The sequence below is a fragment of the Gambusia affinis genome, linkage group LG21 (assembly GCF_019740435.1).
Source record: "Gambusia affinis linkage group LG21, SWU_Gaff_1.0, whole genome shotgun sequence".
NCBI classification, from domain to species: domain Eukaryota; kingdom Metazoa; phylum Chordata; class Actinopteri; order Cyprinodontiformes; family Poeciliidae; genus Gambusia; species Gambusia affinis.
In genome coordinates, this window is record NC_057888.1 from 638,952 (window position 1) to 660,910 (window position 21,959).

Below are 21,959 nucleotides of genomic sequence, written 5' to 3' on the forward strand. Positions count from 1 at the left end.
TCTTTGTTTATTTCTCATTTTTATTGTTTTGTCTTTTTTAATTCTGTAGCATCGAGATGTACAGAAAAGGTTTTAATTGCTGAGGAAGAGGAGCAGAGAGCTGACTGACTCCACTGACCTTCATCAGCTCGTTAATCTGCCTGCAGTGATAGATTATCAGTTTCCATCTGCTGTCGTTGCTCTGCATATTAAAGTTGAGCAACTGTCCAAAACGCCCCGTTGAGCAATCTGAGGCCGTAAACCAGGACTGGAGCCAATCAGCTTTTAATAACTGACACTATTGATCGTTTCATCAAAGCAATTTACTGTGAAAGTCTCTGACTGATGAAAACAGGACGGATCTGGACCCAAACACGCTTCAGGAACTGATTCAGGAACTGATTCAGGAACTGATTCAGGAACTGATCCAGGAACTGATCCAGGAACTGATTCAGGAACTGATTCAGGAACTGATTCAGGAACTGATTCAGGAACTGATTCAGGAACTGATTCAGGAACTGATTCAGGAACTGATCCAGGAACTGATCCAGGAACTGATTCAGGAACTGATTCAGGAACTGATCCAGGAACTGATCCAGGAACTGATTCAGGAACTGATCCAGGAACTGATCCAGGAACTGATTCAGGAACTGATTCAGGAACTGATCCAGGAACTGATTCAGGAACTGTTCAACTTTAAAAACTAAAAGTCCTTACAAGTGAAATCAAATCAAGAACTTTTATATTTGCCATCTTCCTAAAAGACACAGAATATCAGCAGTTATTTAGTTTGGAAACATTCTGGTACATTCATAACTAGAGACATAAATAAGTAAGTTGATATTTTTCAAAATAAAAGCTTTTTCTAAATAAATTTCTCCACAAACTGCAGTAAAAACGAGAACCCAAACGGAGCCGGGTCCGGTCCATCAGTCGCCCTGTTACATAAATACTTAAATAAACAGAAATATGTTTTATTGTTTTGGTAAAATGAAGCTTTATGTTTAATATTTATTCATTGTTATCTGATCACATCAACGTTGTCTTGATTTCAGGAGATTCACCGATATCGATACTAATACTGCTGATATGGCTGATAACTGATATTTACAGATATCGTACATATTTCCAATATCAGAAATATGTGCGATTGCTTCTCTGCTTCAGTTGCACTCCCATAATCCTTTGCTGCTTCGCCATGGCCAACATCATGAGTTTTACTAATCGGGCCGATATACCGATATATCAATATATCAATATATCAATATATCAATATATCATGCATCCCTGCTTGATTTTATAATAACACCAGAAATCAAAAGCATTATGAATGTTTCTGCTTTAGGAAGACCAGTTGTCTCATAAAGCAGCTCATCCTGATGTCTGACTTCATAAATGGAGTCTGAACTCTGGAGGAGTTTGAACAATAATATCCATAATGGCTGCAAATTGATCCGCAGCCTCTCCAGCCGCCGGAAACAGAAGCTGTCAGATGGATTCCCTCGCCGCCCGATGTTCTCTCTCTGACTCCATAAACATCTGATTGAGCTGCAAATCAAAGCCGATCTCTACAAATCTGATCTGATTGGAGGGAAGCGAAGGCGATCTGATTGGATGAGTCGTCAATCAGACGCAGAATCACCACGGAGCTTCAGAGAGCCGCCGAAACTCGACCAGGAACTCATCAATACCGACTGAAGAGGAAATAAAATAAAGTTTTATGAGAATAAAAACCTTCAGACATCAACATACCAGCTGGTTACTTTGTTTCAGAGCCACGGAAGCTAATGCTAACGCGCTAACTTCAACCATGTTGACACACACCATGTTTCAAACACATAATGTTCAATAACAGTTTATCGCCTCCTGCAGGATGAAACCTGTCATTACACTCCTTCTGAAGCGAGTTTGTTTTGTGCATAGCCCAGTTTTAACAAAGATACTTTTTATAAAAGTTACTGCAGCTTTAAATAAACTGCAAAATCAGAACAGAAATGTTTTCCTACCAGAACTCGACTCTTCCGGCCTTCTGGGCCGCGGCGCCGGTTCTGTTTGCTCTAATTAAAGTTCTGCTCATATTTGATCAGTGAGGTCTGGGTCGACCCGTCTCATGGCGCTGATCATGAGGGATTCTGGGTAAATGTTCTGGACGGCTCTGCAACATTAACCACGACAGAAGTTAAACAGTTCGATGTAAAACTGAAATCATCAAACCCTGAAAAAGCAAACAGTGATGAAGCTGTTTGGGTTCAGGTTCTGGTTCTGGTTCAGGTTCAGGTTCAGGTTCAGGTTCTGGTTCTGGTTCTGGTTCTGGTTCTGGTTCTGGTTCAGGTTCTGGTTCAGGTTCTGGTTCTGGTTCTGGTTCAGGTTCTGGTTCTGGTTCAGGTTCTGGTTCAGGTTCTGGTTCTGGTTCAGGTTCAGGTTCTGGTTCTGGTTCTGGTTCTGGCACCCCAGACTTTGTTGCTGTTCTTAGCAGCAGAAATGACGGCGGCTCTCCAGACGCTCGGCGTTCTCTGCAGAGCTCTTACTGCTCATCAGCGGGGTCAAAGGTCAAACATTAACAGGAGAGGGGTGGAGGTTTACGGCCTGGTTTCAGTTCAGAGCAGGAAGCTGAGGTTTTCTGGTTTGTTCTGGACGGATTCACGTCCAGAACAAACCGGTAGAAGCTGCGTTAGCGGTTAGCCAGCGGGAGAGTAGCAGAGCTGTGAGTCTGATGGAGAGAGACAGCAATAAACTGGACTCTATTAGAGCTGCCGTCCACCAATCTGGCAACCCGCATCCCCCCCGAGGGCAGCCGGCGCTCCGCTCCGCTCCGGGCTGTAAGGAGGTCCGCTTCCTGTTTATTGTTCTGAAACGGTTCTGGTCCATTTCCATCTTCAGACGCTGGAGAAAATGAGTTAATTTATCTGGGAAGCAGCCATTTCCCCTGAGTCACTGTAACACATCTTCATTCAGGGTCAAAGGTTAAACAGCAGAACACTTCCTGTTTATTCCCTATGACTCCTATAAATCAGCTCCCAGTATCAGTTCTACATTCCCAGTAACTCCAGCAAACCTCCCAGTTTAAAACAATAAAATATAGATGGATGCATTAGCACGTTAGCATTAGCTTTCGTTGATTCCTCTGTAGGTTTGCACTTTAGCTAAGCTAATGTTTATGATTTGCACTTTAGAATTAGCTGACATTAAATACCGTGTTGGTGTAGCGATTTATCGTTAGCAGAGCTAATCTTAATGATTAGCATCTACTATTAGCTTCTGGTAAATCCTGTGTTATTACACTTTAGCAACCTTTGAACCAGTGTATAATAGATTAGTGCTTTAGCGTTAGCTTGCATTAAATCCTGTCCTTGGTGTTCTATGTTAATGGAACTATTAGCATTTAGCACTAGCTTCAGTTAAATCCTGTGTTGGTGTAGCATTTTAGCTGAACTAATGTTTATAATTAGCACTCTAATGTTAGCCTCCACTAAATACTGTGATGGTGTAGCGATTTAGCGACTTTGAGACTATTGTTTATAATTAGCATTTTGTTGTTAGCACAGCTAACGTTTTAGTTTAGGAGTGGTGACGATGTCGTCGATGCTCTGCTGTCAGGTCTCAGAAGGTTCTGGTTCTGATCAGTAACTTGTGGGTCTTCATGATGGAGCAGAACGGCGCCGGTGTTTCATCAGCGCTGCAGGTTATTGATGCCGCAGCGGAGCGGCTATCAGGAAGCTGATTGGTTGCTGGTGATTCAGAGGCGGCTGATTGGATGAAAACAAATGGTTCTGATGACTGATGGGACCCGTCCAGAACCCAGATGGCGCCGTGGATTGATGATGCTGCTGTTTGTTTCTTTAATCCATGAAGATTCATCTCTGCTGTGCTACAAACTCACCGGTTCATTTCCCTCATTTATTCTGGGCTTTCTGTAAGTTAAGTTTCCTCCTTAAATCTCCAGAGGAGGAACAGTGGAGTTTGACTAGGCCACTGCAGCACCTTGCTCCTCAGTGGTTCTGCTGCTGAAGCTCCTCGGTGTTTTCATGTCACCGTTTGTTTATGTGACGTTTCCATTTATTTCTATGAAACCACAGGAAGAGGAGAAGCAGCTTCTGTTTTCTCCACCTGTCAGTCGCCACAACGCCGGAGCTCAGCTCACAGACACACAACCTGAACTGTATCATGAGCCATCAGGTCTCACACACACACACACTCACACACCAGGACGTTGTGTGTGTCCTCACAGCGCTCTAAACATCCACAGAGGCTCTCCGCTGTGAGGAAGAGGAGAAACATGAACCTCCTCATCCTCCTAATGACGCAGGCTTCCTGCTCTCACTCCATCCTAATACGATTAATGAACACACACACTAAGGAGACTTCCTGTTTGTCTTACAGCTGCTATCGACCCACACACACACACACACACTGATGAGAAGCTTTAAGTGGGAGTGAAGTGGTGGAGAGATGATGGGCAGAGAGAAAAACCGCAGAGAAAATATCTGAATGAACGAGCCAGGCGAGTTTTTCAGAACCAGACTGGACCGGTTCTGGACTGGTACTGGACCGGTTCTGGACTGGTACTGGACCGGTTCTGGACTGGTACTGGACCAGTTCTGAACTGGTCCTAGACCGCTTCAGGTTCCTGTCATTTTCATCTGATACAACAAAACACCCTGTTAGCTAGTCCAGCTAACAGCGCTGCAGACCACGCATATGTTGGACACTCACACACTTTTATATATATATATATGTGTGTGTGTGTGTGTGTTTATGGTATATTGTGTTTTGATAGACAGGCTTGGTTCTACTTACTACATTACTTTTTACAGTGCATTCAGTACAAAACAGAGTTAGTTTGGACTTAAGATGGAAAATACAGAAAAATAATTTTATTAACTTAATGAGCAGATTTATGGTAATGCTAATGTTTTTATCCTTTAGCTAACGTAGCACAATGTCTTCTGTAGCAGCGCATCCTACTTTCTGTACAGTTGATTTCATCACTTCTGGGTTCTGACCCAGAACCAGAACCGGTTCTGGTTCTGGTTCTGGGTCAGAACCGGTTCTGGTCTAGCTGTAACCATCAGTGGCTTCATGAAGCCTAAGTAAAGTAAGTTCTGGCCCGGTGAGTCCAGAACGTTTAAATGATCAGTATCAACCCTGTTATGAGTTGTGGAGTGTGAGATGTGAACGTGAGCGGTGTGTGTGTGTGTGTGTGTGTGCGTGTGTGTGTGTGTGTGTGGATAATGGAGCAGTGAATAATGGATGGAGGCGTTTGGTAAACGGCGGCTTTACGGCCAGCAGCTTGTTTCTGCCTCTCGCCTTCAGCTTCTTGTGCTGCTGTTTAAATTTTAACGCTGCTGGAGACCAAACCTGTCAGGAACAAATGAAACAGTCGCTGCTGCTCACCTGGACGTCTCTGCTGGTTTCCCTATTTTCTGCTGCAGGAAGTCACTTTGGTTTCCTGTTTAAAGACGAGGAAGAAGAAAAAGCAGAATAAGGAAACGAGGATCTGCTGTGATTTATTCAAACGTTACTTTAATGTATTTACAGTTACTGGATGAAAAACTAGAACTTATTGTTTTACTGGACAAAATCCTAAACGGTTTCTTCTTCTTCTGCGGCGGCTAAAGGTCAAACGGAGCACTTAACGAGCAATTAGCAGAGAGGAAATGCTGGCCGCCCCTCTGAATTATTCACCGCCATCACAGAGAGAGAGCCGGCCTCCGCCAGCCAATCAGACGCTGCGCAGATTAAGTGGCTTCACATTAGCCGGCCGGGGATTCTGGGTAATGGCTGTTATTTCCAGCTGATGTGGTCGGAGAGACCGATGGTTCTGACCCGCCTGGAGCCGGTTCTGTTGGTTCTGTTGGTTCTGTTGGTTCTGTTGGGGCAGCAGCAGATGAAGCTGCTGGTGATTCAGGTCAGCTGTTGGTTCTGATGATGAGGAGGAGGACTGAGTCATGAGACTCGTCACGTCTGGACGTCCAGCAGATGGACAGTAGGCGACACACACACACCATCACACACACACACACCGTCTCACGCACACACACCGTCACACGCACACACACCCACAGTCACACAAACACACACACACCGTCACACGCACACACACCCACAGTCACACAAACACACACACACCGTCACACGCACACACACCCACAGTCACACAAACACACACACACCGTCACACAAACACACACACACCGTCACACACACACACATCACGCACACACCGTCTCACACACACACACACACATCACACACACACACACCGTCACACGCACACACACCCACAGTCACACAAACACACACACACCGTCACACACACACACCGTCACACACACACACATCACACCGTCTCACACACACACCGTCACACAAACACACACACACCGTCACACGCACACACCGTCTCACAAACACACACAGAGTCACACACACACACACACGTTTGCGCGTCCATCTTTGTGGGGTTTTTCCATTGACTTCCATTCATTCTAACTTTTCTCTCAACCAAAACTTGATTCACAGTTTAGTCCTAAATCTGACCCCTGACCCAAAAACAGTGTCGTTCAGCGTCACTTCACTCAGTTTGACCTTTGGCCTCCATCTAGTTGGTGGCGTCTGATTGACCGATTCCCTCGCTGTGCCTAATAAAGTGGCCGGTTCCGGTGCCGTCATGGCGGCTCGTCGTTCAGAGAGTCGGTGGCGCTCCGGGCGGATCGGGTTCGCCTGCAACGCCACGAAGAAGAAAGACGAGACGACGAGAGGAAGAGGAGGAAGAGGAGCTGTGGTCTCTGCTGCTCTTCATCGGGTCGCTGGAACCACCAGGAGGAGATCGGATCAGAACCACCGGCCTCCTGTGGCAGACTGGGTTCCCACTACAGAGACAGAACCGTTAATAATTCAGAGTAAGGTGGAGAACCCGACTCTACTGGACCTCTGGGCTCTGTACCACCGGTAGAGTTTGGTCCAGTTAAACTGGTTCAACTTTTTAACTGGTTAAACTGGTTGAACTGGTTAAACTGGTTGAACTGAACACATTTACTCCCTCCTACTGTTTTATATGGAATCTGATCCAACTAGTCAGTCAGCGACCCGCAGAACCAGCCGCCCAACCAGTGGGTCCAGTAACCAGCGGGTTACCAACCAGTGGGTCCAGTAACCAGCGGGTTACCAACCAGTGGGTCCAGTAACCAGCAGGTTACCAACCAGTGGGTCCAGTAACCAGCAGGTTACCAACCAGTGGGTCCAGTAACCAGCAGGTTACCAACCAGTGGGTCCAGTAACCAGCAGGTTACCAACCAGTGGGTAACCAGGTGGATCATCTGGATCTTCCAGCTGGTCGGGTTCTTGAAATGATTCCTGGTGGAGTTCTGGTTCTGAAGGGGAACCGGTTCTGGACCGGACCGGGCCTTGTGCTCCTCTGATGTTCCTGTGAGTCTTTGCGTTGCCATGACGACCTCGGTGAGGTCAGCGCTGGGTGAAGTTTCATCTGACAGATTAATAAATAAAACTGGATCCAAATCAGACGTATCCATGGCGACGGCCTTCAGCATCTGCATGAACTAGTCCGTATCCTCCTTCCCCTGGAGGTCAGAGGTCACGGTCTGATCGAACAGTTATTTATTTATGTTGTTCATCAGATTCAGTCTCTGGTTTCTGCTGAAGGTCGTCGGGTTTCTGCAGCAGACGGCGTCAGAAACGCTCCTGCAGCTTGGAAAACCCGGCCCACCTGTTCCAGGCGACCGCAGCGCTCTGCTTCAGAGGTGTGAAAAATATCAGATGTTCTTCGGCGGCCGACGGCTCAGGGAAACGACGCGGCGATCTGAGGCGGCGGCCATGATGAGCCGCAGCATCAGGGCCGCGGCGGCGAGGAGAAAACATCAGTGGTCCGGACATGAAGCGAATCCTGGAAACGTCACGCTGCTGGGAAACACGGCGCCACGTCAACAAACCAGACAGACTAGTCAACTCATTAACTAGTTACTCCTTCAACCAAAACGCATCAGCCAACTAACCAGTCAGTAAACCGTTAATCAACCAGCAACCTCACAACAAGTCAGTCAGCTAACCAACTAACCAACTAACCAACTAACCAGTCTGTTACTTACTAACCAGTCAGGTTATTAATCTACCAGTAAAACTCTCAGCATGTTAACCAGCTAGTAGAGCAGAACTATTGATTCATTTTATTTTTAAGACAATAATTAAAGGTTTAGTTCTGGTTCCTGTTAATTAACATTTTTATGTTTTAAACAAAAAATCCTGATTGGAAAATCAATAATGTTCATTTTTTCATTCAATTCAAATCTGATTCATCTGAATGATAACAAATCACTTCAGTTTTATTCTAAATAAATTGTTTAAATAAAACTAATTTTTAATAACATTTAGAGTTCAAAAGCAACAAAAGTGGGATTAAAAAAATAACAGATTTTTATTGTATAATTATTTTATTGTATGTATAAAAATAATTGTGTTATTTTTCCACAATAGTAAACTTCTTCATGAGTCTATAGATAATAATAATTATTTATTGGAAAAATAAAGTTTCTCGTTCTGCAGCTGAAACAACTAATTATTATAAATCAGAAACTTCTGCAGGTGAAGGATTATTTTTTATTTATTGTATTTTTTAATCAGAATATTAAAAATCTGATCAGTTTTCTCCTGGTTTTATTTCAAATCATGTTTAATAAAATCCTGATGTGTTTCAGTGGATCTATAGATGTTGAATCTATAGATGCTGAATGTATAGATGCTGACAGTCGGTTCGGTTTATTTCTGTTCTGAACGACTGGACAGTTAATAAAGTTGTGAATATTCATAGAAACGTTTCTTCATGGCGTCTCATGGATCGTTTTAACTCTCTGCGGTTCACAAGGCGCCTTCCTGCCTCCATCGTCTCCGTCTGTCCGTCCGTCCGTCCGTCCCAACCAGGGAGGATCTAAGTGGAGCTTAAGCAGAGAGCGGCGGGTTGAGGCGCAGCTGTCTGGCTGAATGCTAATTGATTTGGTGTTTTCTGGCCCAGGAGGAACGAAGGATGGAGGGAAGAGCAGAAACTTTGAAGAAGGAATTAGGTTGAGCTGTTTGTTCAGCGTCTGTCCGGGGAAAAATGGAGACGAGAGGAAGAATATCGACTGCTGGCAACTTGTGGATCAGGGAGGAAGAGGAGAGGAAGAAGAGTTCATGTGAAGAAACGAAACGCTCTGATCTGAATCTCATCTGGTTTAAAAACAGCTTTAATGTTTAGGATTCATTCATAATAAACCCATCAATCGATTCTCTGATCGATCTGATTCCAGCTTGATAATGATTCCTCTCCATCCAGCCGGTTGCTGGTTGTTGCTGCTCCTTGTTGCCTCCGGCTGAGTTTCCTCTGACTGTTGCTGACATTAATGAACATCCAGAGAGAAGAGATGCATCGTCTCCAGATGAACTGGAAGAGCTTCAGTCTCTCTGCTCCGGTTGTTCCTGCAGAAATCTCTGTCCATCTGTCTGTCTGTCCTCAGCAGCTTCTCCTCTGGATCTCAGGATGTTTCCAGGCTAGTAGCGTTAGCTTCAGTTCAGCATGTGGGAAGAGTCCAAGTTCCTCAAACCGACTGATCCGATTGGTTCTGAGGAAACCAGGATTTCCTCTGAGCGCCATTTGGTGGAAACTCATCCAGGTTTTCATTCCCTCTTTGTTCATTTAGTTCAACTCCGGTCCAGTGGACTAGTCAAAGTCTGGTCCGGTTGCTGGGGTGTGAACACTAATCGACCTCTGACCTCCAGACCTCAGTCTGGTTCAGTTTGAATGTGAACACCAAGCGGACCAGAGAACGCTCCAAAAGCAGGAAGTGGACTACAGCACAGGGCATTCTGGGTAAATCCAACCAAAGCTAACATGCTAGCCTAGCGCTAGCAGCAGAAATGTCTCCTGGTCTTCAGCCAAAGACTAAAGAGTTAAAATCTGACGCCTCCATCTTGTTTCCATCTGGTGAAGAAGGAAGTTGCTCTCAGACTCTTCTTCGTTGGTTTGATTTCACACTGTGTGTTTTTGGAAGCGAACTATGATTTGTAAACAAAGTTAAGAATCGTTGCTCTGATTGGACAGGAGTGACGGAGGCAGAGAGGAAAGTCTGAAATCACGATCAGGAGAAATGAAGTGGGTTTTCACCAGAGTAATTAAAACCTGCAGCAGTAATTAAACCTGGAACTTCCTGTCGAGTTATTTCCTGCCTCACTCGGCGCTAACCTCGGCCTGCCGACTGCTCGTGTTCAGAAATAGCTCCGAGTGGCACGCAGGCGGTTCAGCCCGTTTCATTACGGCGGTTAGATAATCCGGTTTTAATCATTTCTCCGTCTCTCCGCCCACAGCAGCGTTTGAACCCGAGTTCTGCAGCCGCTTCAGAACCAACAGAAATCTGGAAGAGTAATCACATCCTGAACCGCTCCGCATGTTTCACACGGAGACGCCGTTTACCAGAGACTTCTGGGTAATTCACTGAATCAGGAGAAAAATGAATCCATGGCTCCCAGGAGCCTGACCCTCAGCATGATGCAGCCAACTCCTGGTTCTGAAGCGTTTCTGCTCTGATCCAGACATTCATCTTTAAGACTTCCTGTTTTATTTGTTATTCCACCTGAGCAGCAGATCTCTGCAGCTCCTCCACAGCGGTTGGGAATTATTTTTCTTTAAATCAGAAGTCTGGTTTGTTTTCCATCTGTTGGGTTTCCAGGCAGCCTTGAAAAGTTTGGAAAAGTCTGAAATTAGCTTCTGGTGTTTCCAAGCAGTTTTGTATTTTAGTGAGATAATAATCAGACTTTTAAAGAATAAACGTCACCGATAAGTCAGTGAGATTCTTACTTTTTGGTTCTTTTATTATCCGTTTTACTCAGCAGCTTAGTTTCCCTGTTTTTATTTTAAAATTTAATAAATCTAATAATAATAATAAAGTTTCCCTCCATGAAGAGGAAATCATTTTAATTTGAAGATTTTTGATTCCTGGAAAAATCTGAAATTTGAGGCTCAATAATAAATATGAATAATGTAACATGTGCTTCATTACTGCACATTTACCCTGCTGTGTGTGTGTGTGTGTGTGTGTGTGTGTGTGTGTGTGTGTGTGTGTGTGTGTGTACAGTGTACAGGTGTTCCTGTATTGATCTCCCTCCAGCTATATGGGCTGGATGATGGAGACATCAATTATTAAACAATAATACTCTATCTCATAAAATACCATTCACTCTGTGTGTGTGTGTGTGTGTGTGTGTGTGTGCGTGTGTGTGTGTGTGTGTGTGTGTGTGATTGCATTAATGTCTCTGCTTCTCTCTGACATTTCCACCAAATGTAGCGATGTTCAATTATTCATGAGCCGCTGAGTGAGGGCGAGCGACATAGAGAATGAATGGAGAGAGAGAGAGATCATGTTGTGTTTTGTTATTGTAGATTTAATGTGTTGTTAGTCATTTTGTCAACTGGAGGCGGAGAGAGAGAGAGAGAGAAAGGGCAAGATGAGGAAGAGAGGAGGAAGGACAGAACGGAGTAAACAGGAAGTAGATGATGAGGCTTCCTGGTTCCAACAGGAAGTCGTTTCATATTTTCTGCTCACCTGTTGATCTTTGTAACTCACCTGGCCGACTGGAATTTGTTCATTTATTCTGATTTCTGACTTTAATCATGACCTTATATTTCCCCATGTGAGACAGAAACAACTTCCACTTCCTGTTGGAGGACAAAACCATCCCATCCGCTTCCAGCAGGCCCTCAGCATGACCCTGCCACCACCATGCATTTGGGTTAAACCTCTAACAGTCACATTTCTTTACCAAAGAGTCAGCTGGTTATTTAATAGAGAAAAATGAATAAAGTAATAAAAGGAGACAGAAATGTTATTGAAAAGTGACTGAAGCAGCAGAACATCAGAGTCATGAATGAAAGTAAAACATTAGACGGTGACGAGTTGAACTGATCTCATCACCTCTGACCTTTACACTGTGAACCTTTAAAATCATCCCCAACAGAAACAGGATTTAGATTGAAACTTTAAAAACATCAAAACCACGTTTCTGTTTTCATGAATGCAAGAAATGAAGGAAATTTTCATTTGGTTGTCCGATTATTTCCGTCTGAATCTGTAGATTAATTAATTAGATTAACGATCCGATTGTTTGTGTGTTTCAGGACGGGCCGGCGGAGTCACTGCTACCGCATCGTCTACCGCCACATGGAGCGAACTTTGACCCAGCAGGAGGTCCGGCGGGTCCACCAGCAGATCGAGCGGACGGCGGAGACGGAGCTGGGCGTTCAGGGCCGGTTCTGATTCTGAGCGCCGCTGAGCAGCTGCGACTCTTCGTGTTCAGGCGTCACATTCTGCTGCAGATGCTGCTGCAGGCGGTTCACACGCTGCTGCAGCTCTTCGTCATCCTCCCTCCGCGCCTCTCCAGCCTTAACGTGTGAATCTGACGTCGCCTTTACTTTCCAAAAACATCGTCTGTGCGTCGGGCTGTTAAACCCTGATGACTTCCTGTTTCTGAAATCAGCTGCATAAATTAGCTATAAAAACTCCTCGTTTAAAAAAGCTGCTGTATAAAATGAATTTGACTCTTCAACATTTTTGGGACAGAAAGTTTTTCTATGTTCAGCTGTTTGGACACACAGGAAGAAATTTATCTAAAATTTTTTTGGGAATTATGTTTTGAATGTTGACTAAAGAGAAAAGTTAACAATAAAAACGTTGGCACTAATCTGGTTCCATACATGTTTAATTCTTCAATTCTCTGTTAATTTAACTCTAGATTCAGTTTCAGGTTCAAACCTGCTGGACTTTCCAACGTCTTACCTGTCCAGGTGACCACGGATCCTGTTTAACAAAGGTATCAGTCAGGAGAAGGACATCAGGTAATTCAGGTGGTTCTCTTATAATCTGTGTATAATTCACCAGAGCTTTATGACAGGTAGAAATGTTTCCACTTGTTTCATGTTTAGCTGATGATATCCAGGTTTTTCTGCCCAAAAAGCCAAAAACTACAAAGTCACTGAGGAAACATTTAATGATCTAAAAGACATAAAAACATTTTCAGTTTCTGTCCCTCTGCTAGGAATCTGGGTTTTGTTACTGATGAGGCTTTTAAACTCGACCAGCTGGATGCTGCAGATGTTGAATCAATCATTTCCAAATTGTTTGAAAGTGAATCTCAGAACCGATCAACATGAACTGATATCAGCTTCTGCTGTTTCTAAGAGTTCATTCCCACCGGATCAGATCCGGTCCGGTTCAACCCGACTCCAGTCCATCTGTCTAGTCAAAGTCCGATTTGGTTGCTGAGGTGTGAACGCTAATCGACCTCTGACCTCTGGTCCTCCAGACCTCAGTCTGGGTTCAGTTTGAATGTGAACACCCTGTGAACCAGAGACAGCTCCAAAAGCAGGAAGTGGACTACAGTGCAGGGTATTCTGGGTAAATCCAACCCAAGCTAACATGCTAGCCTAGCGCTAGCAGCAGAAATGTCTCCTGGTCTTCAGCCAAAGACTAAAGAGATAAAATCTGACGCCTCCATCTTGTTTCCATCTGGTGAAGAAGGAAGTTGCTCTCAGTGTCTTCAGAGGTTTTTGTGTGGTTTCCTTCAGTGGTTGTTGGTGCAGCGCCCCCACAGGCCAGGAGGGGAACAGGTTGGTTTGACTCAGAGCCACAGCAGCTGGTGGAGTTCTGGTTCCAGTAGAACCGGGTCGACCGGACTGAAGGAGGGAAAGAGCCAAAGCCAGGTGAGTCCCAAGTCCGGCCCTCGACCCGTTTGACTGAACCAGAACCTTTGACCCAAACGGATCTGATGGCTTTAGCTTCTGTTTGGTCGTTTCCTCTTAAATTTATTGTTTTTAACTTTTACCTGTTTTTCTTGACTGAATTTGTTTATTTCTGATGTTCTTAATGAGCTTTATATAAAAAAAACTTTGTCAGTATTTGTGTTGTTTTCTAGAATTTACTCTGATGGAAATAAACAGACATCAGATTTTATTCTGAAGCTCATTAAACATTCAGGGTTTGTTTCTGTTCCTGTCTGAGCCGAGAAGCAGCCTTGATGAGTTTCTTTAATTTCTAAATAAATTAAAGTAACAATAAAACCGTTCCTGACAGAACAGCTGCTCCGTTCAAACCAACAATAATTAGGCGTCTTACTTTGACAGCTCTGTGAAAATCCATCTCTGAAGCTCTCAGGAGTCATCTTAGATCATTTTTAACGTCATTTTCTCAAAAATCCCCTTCGAGTGAAACAGAAGAGGTTGGTGTCGGGTTGCATAATGAGGAGAAACTGCAGGAGGTCGCGGGGTCGACGGGGGCGCTTCAGGAAACAAACCTGTCAGAACAGAAGATTTCCTGTTTCCTTTGAACCGTTCAGATCCTGAACATCTGATCGACCTTCTGCTCCGTTAACCTCCAGCTTCTCTTCTTCTCCTTTTACTCAGATTCATCAGTTTCAGTTCCAGGATTAGTTTTTATTCAAGTAAATGAGAGAAAATCCTGAAGAAACATCAACAGACTTTTTCTTTTCATCTAGAGAAGCAATAATTTAATATTATTGACAAAATAAAATACAAAGATTGTTGTTGTTGTTGCAATGTGTTAAAACTTTGAACACATTGCAATCTGTGTAACTAATTAATCTAAATGAATTCATCCCTGAAAATAAAAACCTTTTAGAATATTTTCATGATCCTGATTGACCAGAGTCTGAATCTCCTCAATGCAACAAACAGAATCAACAATCAGACCTGCAAGACCTTTACCTCCCACTACCAAACAAACCGCCATCTTGTTTCCCCTTCAACCTTTCCAAGCAGCCATACTGGTTCAGAGTCATGACCTTTAACCTTTACCTGGCTAACTGAGGCCTGCAGAGTCACAGATTTCTGGATGTCTGTGATGTTTTCCTCCTGGAAATAATTTAGCTCATGACTGAACTGATGGATGACCTTTAACCTTAGTTTTCATTTTGGAAAATATTCAGTTAAAATAGTTAGCTGTTAGCATCATGGAGTTTTAGTTTATAAATGTTTCATTGTTTCAACTCTTCGTTGGGCGTTCGTCCTGATCCGTTTCACCGAGTCGAGATTGTCCTCACCGAAAACACACACACACACACACACTGCACACACACACACACACACACACACACACACACTGCACACACACACACACACACACACACACACACACACACTGCACACACACACACACTGCACACACACACACACACACACACACACACACACACACACACACACACACACACACACACACACACACACACACACACACACACACTGCACACACACACACACACACACACACACACACACACACAGGGGTTTGAATGGAAGTCATTAGAAGAAACACTGCTACAGTCATTCACACACACAGCATAACAACCAGTCAGCACACTGTCACCGAGCTGAGCCGCTACGCTGGCTTAGGCTGGCACACACACACACACACACACACACGCACACACACACAGGGTGAACAGACAAACGCCACTCTGCCAATCAGCCGCTGCCTGTCGCCGCTGGTTGGCTGCGCTCGTCACTCTGGTGGAGTTAAAGCTCAGCTCTGACAGTTTGAGGCCAAGCTTACAGTTTGGACACTGCAGATTCTCTTCAATATTTAATCAGGGAGCCTGTTTTAGTATTCTGACGCCCGGGAAAAAGTATCGATGCAAAAAGTCCCACATTCAGAGCAGAACTTCACAGATTCACTCTGAAACCAGATCGCCTCGACTTCGGCTATCCAGCCGCTAGCAGAGGTTAGCGGCTGTGCTCATGTAGGATTCTGGTTCTGGTTCCGGTTCGTGTTAAACAGTCAGTAAACATCAGCTGATTTTCCTGTTGGAGGAAAATGTTTTGTTGTTGTCAAACTTCCTGGTTCAGTCAAACGGTAACGCAGCAGCAGGTCAACAGAATGAGACTGAAATGAGAACAGTCAGAAACAGAAAAAGACTTTTTGTTCCAGTCATTGAAACTTTTAATTCTTATTATTTTATTTTTTTTACATACTAAAGTTCCTGCCGAAACATTTCTATTTGTTTCTAGTACACATAAATCTGTCGCACAAGCTACATGCGCTAACAGCAGCGATGGACGACGAAGCCACTTCAAGATGATGCAACAGAGAGAAAACATGGCCGCCTGTTGATCAGGTGGGAATTTCTGAAGTAGCATAAAAAGCTGTATGATTAGCATCGCTAGTTAACAGCTGATGGACTCATCAGAATATCGTCTGTCAGGATATTCAGCTGTTAGCATGCTAGCATCACACTGGGACTGTGTTCAGTCAGAAGTTTCTTTAGAGTCACTGCAATATGGACTGCTACAGGAAACATTTTATTTCTAAAATGCAACGGCAGCCAGGAGTTCTAAGGATTTATCTGGGATTATTCTGGAAGTTTTAAAGGATTTTACCAGGATAGAGATGTTTAAAGTGAGAAATTTTATATAAATTTATAATAATTTATGAATAAATTATTATTCATGTCAATTGATATGTCATTTATACCATTATTTGAGTTGATTCCAGCAGAGTTTGTTTAAAGTTGATCATTTTTTAAACATTTATAAAATCAAAAGCTGAATATTCTGGTTTATTGTTAAACGGTTCATTTCAGATTTACAGAGAAAAAGATTCATTGTGTTAAAATGTTTATTCTTAAATAATCTGAATAAATTTGTTACAGTTTTGTATGTTTCACATTTTCATGAAGAAAGATGATAAATAAAGACGTTAATCTGACTGGAAATATTAAAACGTTAAATTTATCGTTACTGAATAAAGTGGTTGGAGCTTCCAGCATCACCATGTTGACCTCTGACCTTCCCTCCACCTTCCTCTAGCTCTGAAGATGCTGACCGGTTCCTGGATCCGGTTCAGAAACACGTTTGGTTTGATTTTCCCAAACAAACGAGGACGAGGCGGACAGACGGACGGACGGACGGACAGACGGACAGACAGACGGACAGACGGACTCGACCTTCAGATGAAAAGCTGAGTTTTGGTTTCTGCCTCCGTTTCTCATCACTTCTCTCATGTCGCTCACCGAGGAATGAATCGGCTGCGTTTTTAGTCACTGTGAGGATGAGACACCACTGTGACTCTGTGTGTGTGTGTGTGTGTGTGTGTGTGGAGGTTCTGACTTGATCTTTGCAAATCCTCTGAATGCATTCATGCACACACTCTCAACATGTTCCAGCGTCTGCCTCAGAGTGTCAGGAGGAGGGGGGGGGGTGACTACACCCATCTGTTACCCCCCCTGCCCCCCCTTCACTACAATGACATCATGAGAGGAATCAGAGACTGAAGAGTGTTGAAACGTCGTGATGCTTCAGCCAGGAATCATTTCATAAAGGAGAAGAAAGAGAAGCTTTCTATCTTCACCTCTTTATTCTCTCTATTCTTTCTTTATTTTCTCTATTCTTTCTTTATTTTCTCTATTCTTTCTTTATTCTCTCTATTCTTTCTTTATTCTCTCTATTCTTTCTTTATTCTCTCTATTCTTTCTTTATTCTCTCTATTCTTTCTTTATTCTCTCTATTCTTTCTTTATTCTCTCTATTCTTTCTTTATTCTCTCTATTCTTTCTTTTTTCTCTCTCTGGATGTTTTTTATGAATCAAATCAAAACGACTGAAATAAAAACGTTCTTCGATCATCAACCTTTAACTGCATCGCTGACCTGATTGTTGATGAGCAGCAGTTTTCACGCTCTGGGTCAAAACCACTGGTCTATGGCGCGATATTAGTGCCAAAACTAAAACTAGTTTTGGCACTAGCTAGTCTTAGTTAGTGGCTCTTTTGTTTCCTCAGGAAGTTAAAGTTACTGATCAGATTAACGACAGACCGACATCGCTAGATGAAAACTGGGAGAGCGGCCATTTTTCATGATGACATTTCTTTTAAAGGAAAAAGTCACAGGTGACTAGCCAAGACATGCTAACAGCTAGCCTAATGCTCACCTATGCAATGCTAATGCTGAGTCATGCTAGGTACTAGCCTCTCTAATGCTAACGCTAGCTACAGGGAGGATGTAGCCTCCTGCTATAAGGAAGTAGCCCCCGCTGGGTGCTCAGTGGTGCTAATTTTGGCCCTAATGTTGCTCCGTAGAAATCTGAATTAGCAGAGGAAAACTCAGTCTGCTTCATCCGTCCAGAAGCTGGGAAATCTGGGGATATCGTCTCTTCACATCGCGCTGCTGATGAGACTGAGGATGAGGAGTGGTTGCCATGGCGACTGAACTGGGTTACCCCCCATCTCCCTCCCTCTGCTCGGCTGTCTACCTGCTGTCGTCCCACAGCCTCCACAGGCAGACAGACTGGGAGTCCTGGGTCTGAGCTGAACGTGTCAAGCCGCCGTCTCAGAAGCTAAATCGGGCCGAACCGCCGGCTAAAAATACCCGCCTGGAGCGGCCCGGAGTTTCTATCCACGGAGAAGCTGGAAAACACCTCAGGAATGCGTCGCCGTGGGAACGCCGAGGGAACGCCGTGGGAACCGAGTTCCCTGCATCCAATACAGCCAGTGGGCGATGCGTTCAAGGCCTGTGGGACAAATGAGGACAGCTGGCTCAATTACAACAGAACTCAGAAAACTGATGGAGGATTTCTGCTAAAAACTTTCAGCGTCTCTGGAACTTCAGTTTCACTGTAAACCTGAAACTTCAGGGAAATTTAATGGAATTTAAGAAAAATTTAATTTAAATAAATTTAATACATTTTTCATTAAATGACCTGGAAAGTTTGTCATCCAATCTGCTCTTTTTACTCTGACACCCTGAAATAAAAACCTGTTCCAACGTGAAAATGTTTCCAGTTTGCTCCAAGCGAAGGAGATCAAATTTAATTTAAAACCAACTCACCTGAAACATGGTGGTGGCAGCATGATGCTGTGTGAGATGATGAGTTCATGAGGTGAAACAAAACAAACAGCTGGACAATGTAGATCATGGCCTAGTCAAAGTCCAGACCTGAATCTAATTGAGAATCAGTGGAGAAACTTGAAAAGTTGTTTCCAAACTCTGGACTGGACAAAACTGTAAACAAAACTGTTTGTTTATAAACAAAACTGTTTGTTTATAAACAAAACCTGTAAACGAAACCGTTTGTTTGTAAACAAACCTGTAAACGAAACGGTTTGTTTGTAAACAAAACCTGTAAACGAAACCGTTTGTTTGTAAACAAAAGCGTTTGTTTGTAAACATGTGGAAGGCGGTTCAGTTGACGGCGCAGCAGGAAGTGATGTAGAAGCACCAGAGCAGCGTTTCCTGTGGCCCGGTTCTGGTTCTGAACCGGATGAAACAGGAAGTGGAGCGAACCGTCCTCAGCCTGCTGAAGGGGGCGTGGCCAGGACTCTGTGACATCACAGTAACAGTTTTCTTTCATCAGAACTTCAGGGTTTGTTTTCACAGAAGCTTTTCTCCAGGCTCCAGCAGAACGACCTCTGACCTCTGACCTCTGACCTGCTCAGGAAGTTCTGCTGAATCCGTCCAGAACTTTGATCGGGTCGATGGAGCCGTTTAGTTTTATTTAGCTGTAAAGCTGAGATGAAGATGACATCTTCATCGCCTCCTCCTCTTCCTCCTCCTGAGGGATGAAGAGCAGCAGATGCCGTCTCCTCCTCTTCATCATCTGACTCCATCAGGAGGAGATTCCTCTAATCTTCCTCCTCCTCCTCTTCATCGGGTCCTGGTGGAAACCAAACCTTCCAGATGTTTCCTTCCTCTTCACCACTCCTCCTCTTTTTTATCCTCCTCCTCCTCTTCCTCCTCCTCTTCGTCGTGTCAGCCTGCTGATGAAGCTGCTGCCTGATTAAGGCGTTGGCTCCACAGATGTTCCCCCAGTGATGGATCGCTTCATTTATTGTCTGAGGGCTGAATGTAATAAACTCATTAGTAAACTCCCAGAGCGGGCGGCCTGTCAGAGAGAGAGAGAGTGTGTGTGTCACAGTGTGTGTGTCACAGTGTGTGTGTCACAGTGTGTGTGTCACAGTGTGTGTATTGTCACGACCTCCAGCTCCGCCCTCAGCGTCTCTGACGGCTCATTAGTGTGTTTTTTCTCCTGGGTGATTCTGACTGATTGGTTTGAGGAGGTTCAACCAGTGAAACCAGTCTGACCAGTGAAACCAGTCTGACCAGTGAAACCAGTCTGACCAGTGAAACCAGTCTGACCAGTGAAACCAGTCTGACCAGTGGCAAATGAGAAGAAGACTAGCTAGCGTTAGCTTTGGAGAGACAGGTGACTAGCATGGCTGAATTGGTGACCCATCAGATTGCCTTTTTCCTCTGCTGGCCATTAGCACAGATATGCTAGCATTTGCATTAACTAGGCTAATGTTAGCCTTGGATATGCTAACAACTAGCATGTCCAGGCTGCTCATCTGTGACTCGTATTTTCTTCTTTGATGGAAACTTTATCTAGCTAAGTAGTTGTCATGCTAAGCGTCATGTTAGCTGCATTGATTCGTTTTGAGTTTTAAGATCCAGACAGACAGCTAGCATAAACATGCTATATTAAACACAGTTCCTGTAGTTTGTTCCTGTTGTTTGTGTCAACAGGCTCGGTGAACATCGGATGCCTGTTGAAGGGAATCAGTTCTTTGGACCTGGAAGCAGAACCTTCTATCTGAGCACCGGACCGAGTCGTGGCTACGGATCCAGATCCGAATCCGGATCCGTGGTTTGCTTTCGGTGAACGGTTCCTCCGCCGGCAGCCAGCTGGCCGCCGCCGCCGCCGCTGCTGCTCTTGTTTGTTTGCCAGTTTATTTCTGCTCTCTGCAGAGCTATCAATAGAGCCACATGCGGGCTGCAGAACCTCTGAGACCCGGCCGTCATGACCCAGTTCTACTGGGTTCTGCTGCAGGATCTCAGAATCTCTGATCATTTCTGAGCAGCGGAAGGAATCGGTTCTGGTTCCTGAAGAGTTCTGGTTTGTTCTGGTGTCCAGAGAGATAAAATGATTCTGGTTGTTTACAGACCTGATCAATCAGGAATTGATTTGTCTGATTGATCATGTTGCAGTTTTTCTCTGCTGTAGTTTATCGTCTCCTGAATATTTTGTCTTTTAGTGACTTTTAGTTTTTATTTTATGATAATGTATTTATTGGTTTTTCTTTCCTCTGTTTCTCTAAATGTTTTATTTTTCCTGTTTTCATTTCATTTTCTCTTGCTCTTTGTTTCTTTTCCTTTATGAATCCTGAGGGCCCCATCTGGCCCCGGAGCCGCAGCTCCATCCCCGCTGATCCGGCTCAGCTGAACCCGGCGCCGTCTCTGCGTCCCGCGGGACGTCCCGGATCCCGGCAGACTTCCCAGCATGCATCTCTGTCCTACTGGCGACGATTCAAGACGAGTTTTCACGTTTCGTTTTCCAGGTTGTTTATTCTGAAGTTTGTTTTCTCTGGATGTTTTATTATTGGTTCTGATTTGGTTCATGTTTGTCAATATTTATCAAATTCAATCATTTTTTTCTCTCAGGTTCAGGAAAACATTTCAGCTGCTGAATCGTGTTTTAAATAATAAAAATCTGATCCTGGATTTCATTTCATTCAGGAACTTTATGAATAATTAATGTAGATTAATTACACCGATTATTTATGTGACATTTAAGTTTTATTTCTTCACACCTTTAAGAAAAACATTTAAAGGTAAATTTAACATTATAACAAGTTTAACATCTTCAGAGTTTTTAATCACCTGAATAAATATTCTAATTTATTAATTAGCAGTAAAAACAAGTTTTTCTGTTTAGTTTTGTCTCATAAATTCTCCAAAAACTGATCAGAAACTTTTGTTTCAATAATTTTATGTAACTTGAACATTTGAACTGTGACAGAAATGCTGTTTTGTTTTAATTATTGATTATTTTAAGCTGATCGTTCTGATAACTGATTCATATTCATGTGTTCATCAGTGTCATAAACTGGTCGGTCCTGCAGTCTCCGCCGACCGACTGGAGGAACGGAGCCGCGAG

The 21,959-nt window shown here is 43.9% G+C and overlaps 2 protein-coding genes and 1 long non-coding RNA gene across 6 annotated transcripts in view; all 3 read left to right on the forward strand.

Annotated features, from left to right (window-relative positions):
- Nucleotides 1–12,714, forward strand: part of fars2 (phenylalanyl-tRNA synthetase 2, mitochondrial) — a 50,836-nt gene extending 38,122 nt beyond the window's left edge. For 3 of the 4 annotated variants that reach the window (XM_044105113.1, XM_044105111.1, XM_044105112.1), the window contains one exon: nt 12,140–12,714. In XM_044105113.1, the coding sequence (XP_043961048.1) occupies nt 12,140–12,278 (139 nt within the window). In that variant the 3' untranslated portion in view covers nt 12,279–12,714. Of the gene's footprint in view, nt 1–1,439; nt 1,722–12,139 lie in introns of those variants that run through there. The other variant, XM_044105114.1, reaches the window with a different exon arrangement.
- An 888-nt stretch (nt 12,715–13,602) lies between these two features.
- On the forward strand, nt 13,603–17,266 carry LOC122824492. The gene is made up of 3 exons (XR_006369512.1): nt 13,603–13,720; nt 16,043–16,149; nt 16,841–17,266. It is a non-coding gene; the product is annotated as an uncharacterized LOC122824492 (long non-coding RNA).
- Nucleotides 17,267–17,569: 303 nt separating this feature from the next.
- LOC122824396 (coagulation factor XIII A chain-like) overlaps nt 17,570–21,959 on the forward strand; it is a 31,742-nt gene continuing 27,352 nt past the window's right edge. The window contains exons 1-2 of the mRNA XM_044105035.1: nt 17,570–21,360; nt 21,900–21,959. The gene's annotated coding sequence lies outside the window, so the exon portion shown is untranslated. The remainder of the gene's footprint in view (nt 21,361–21,899) is intronic.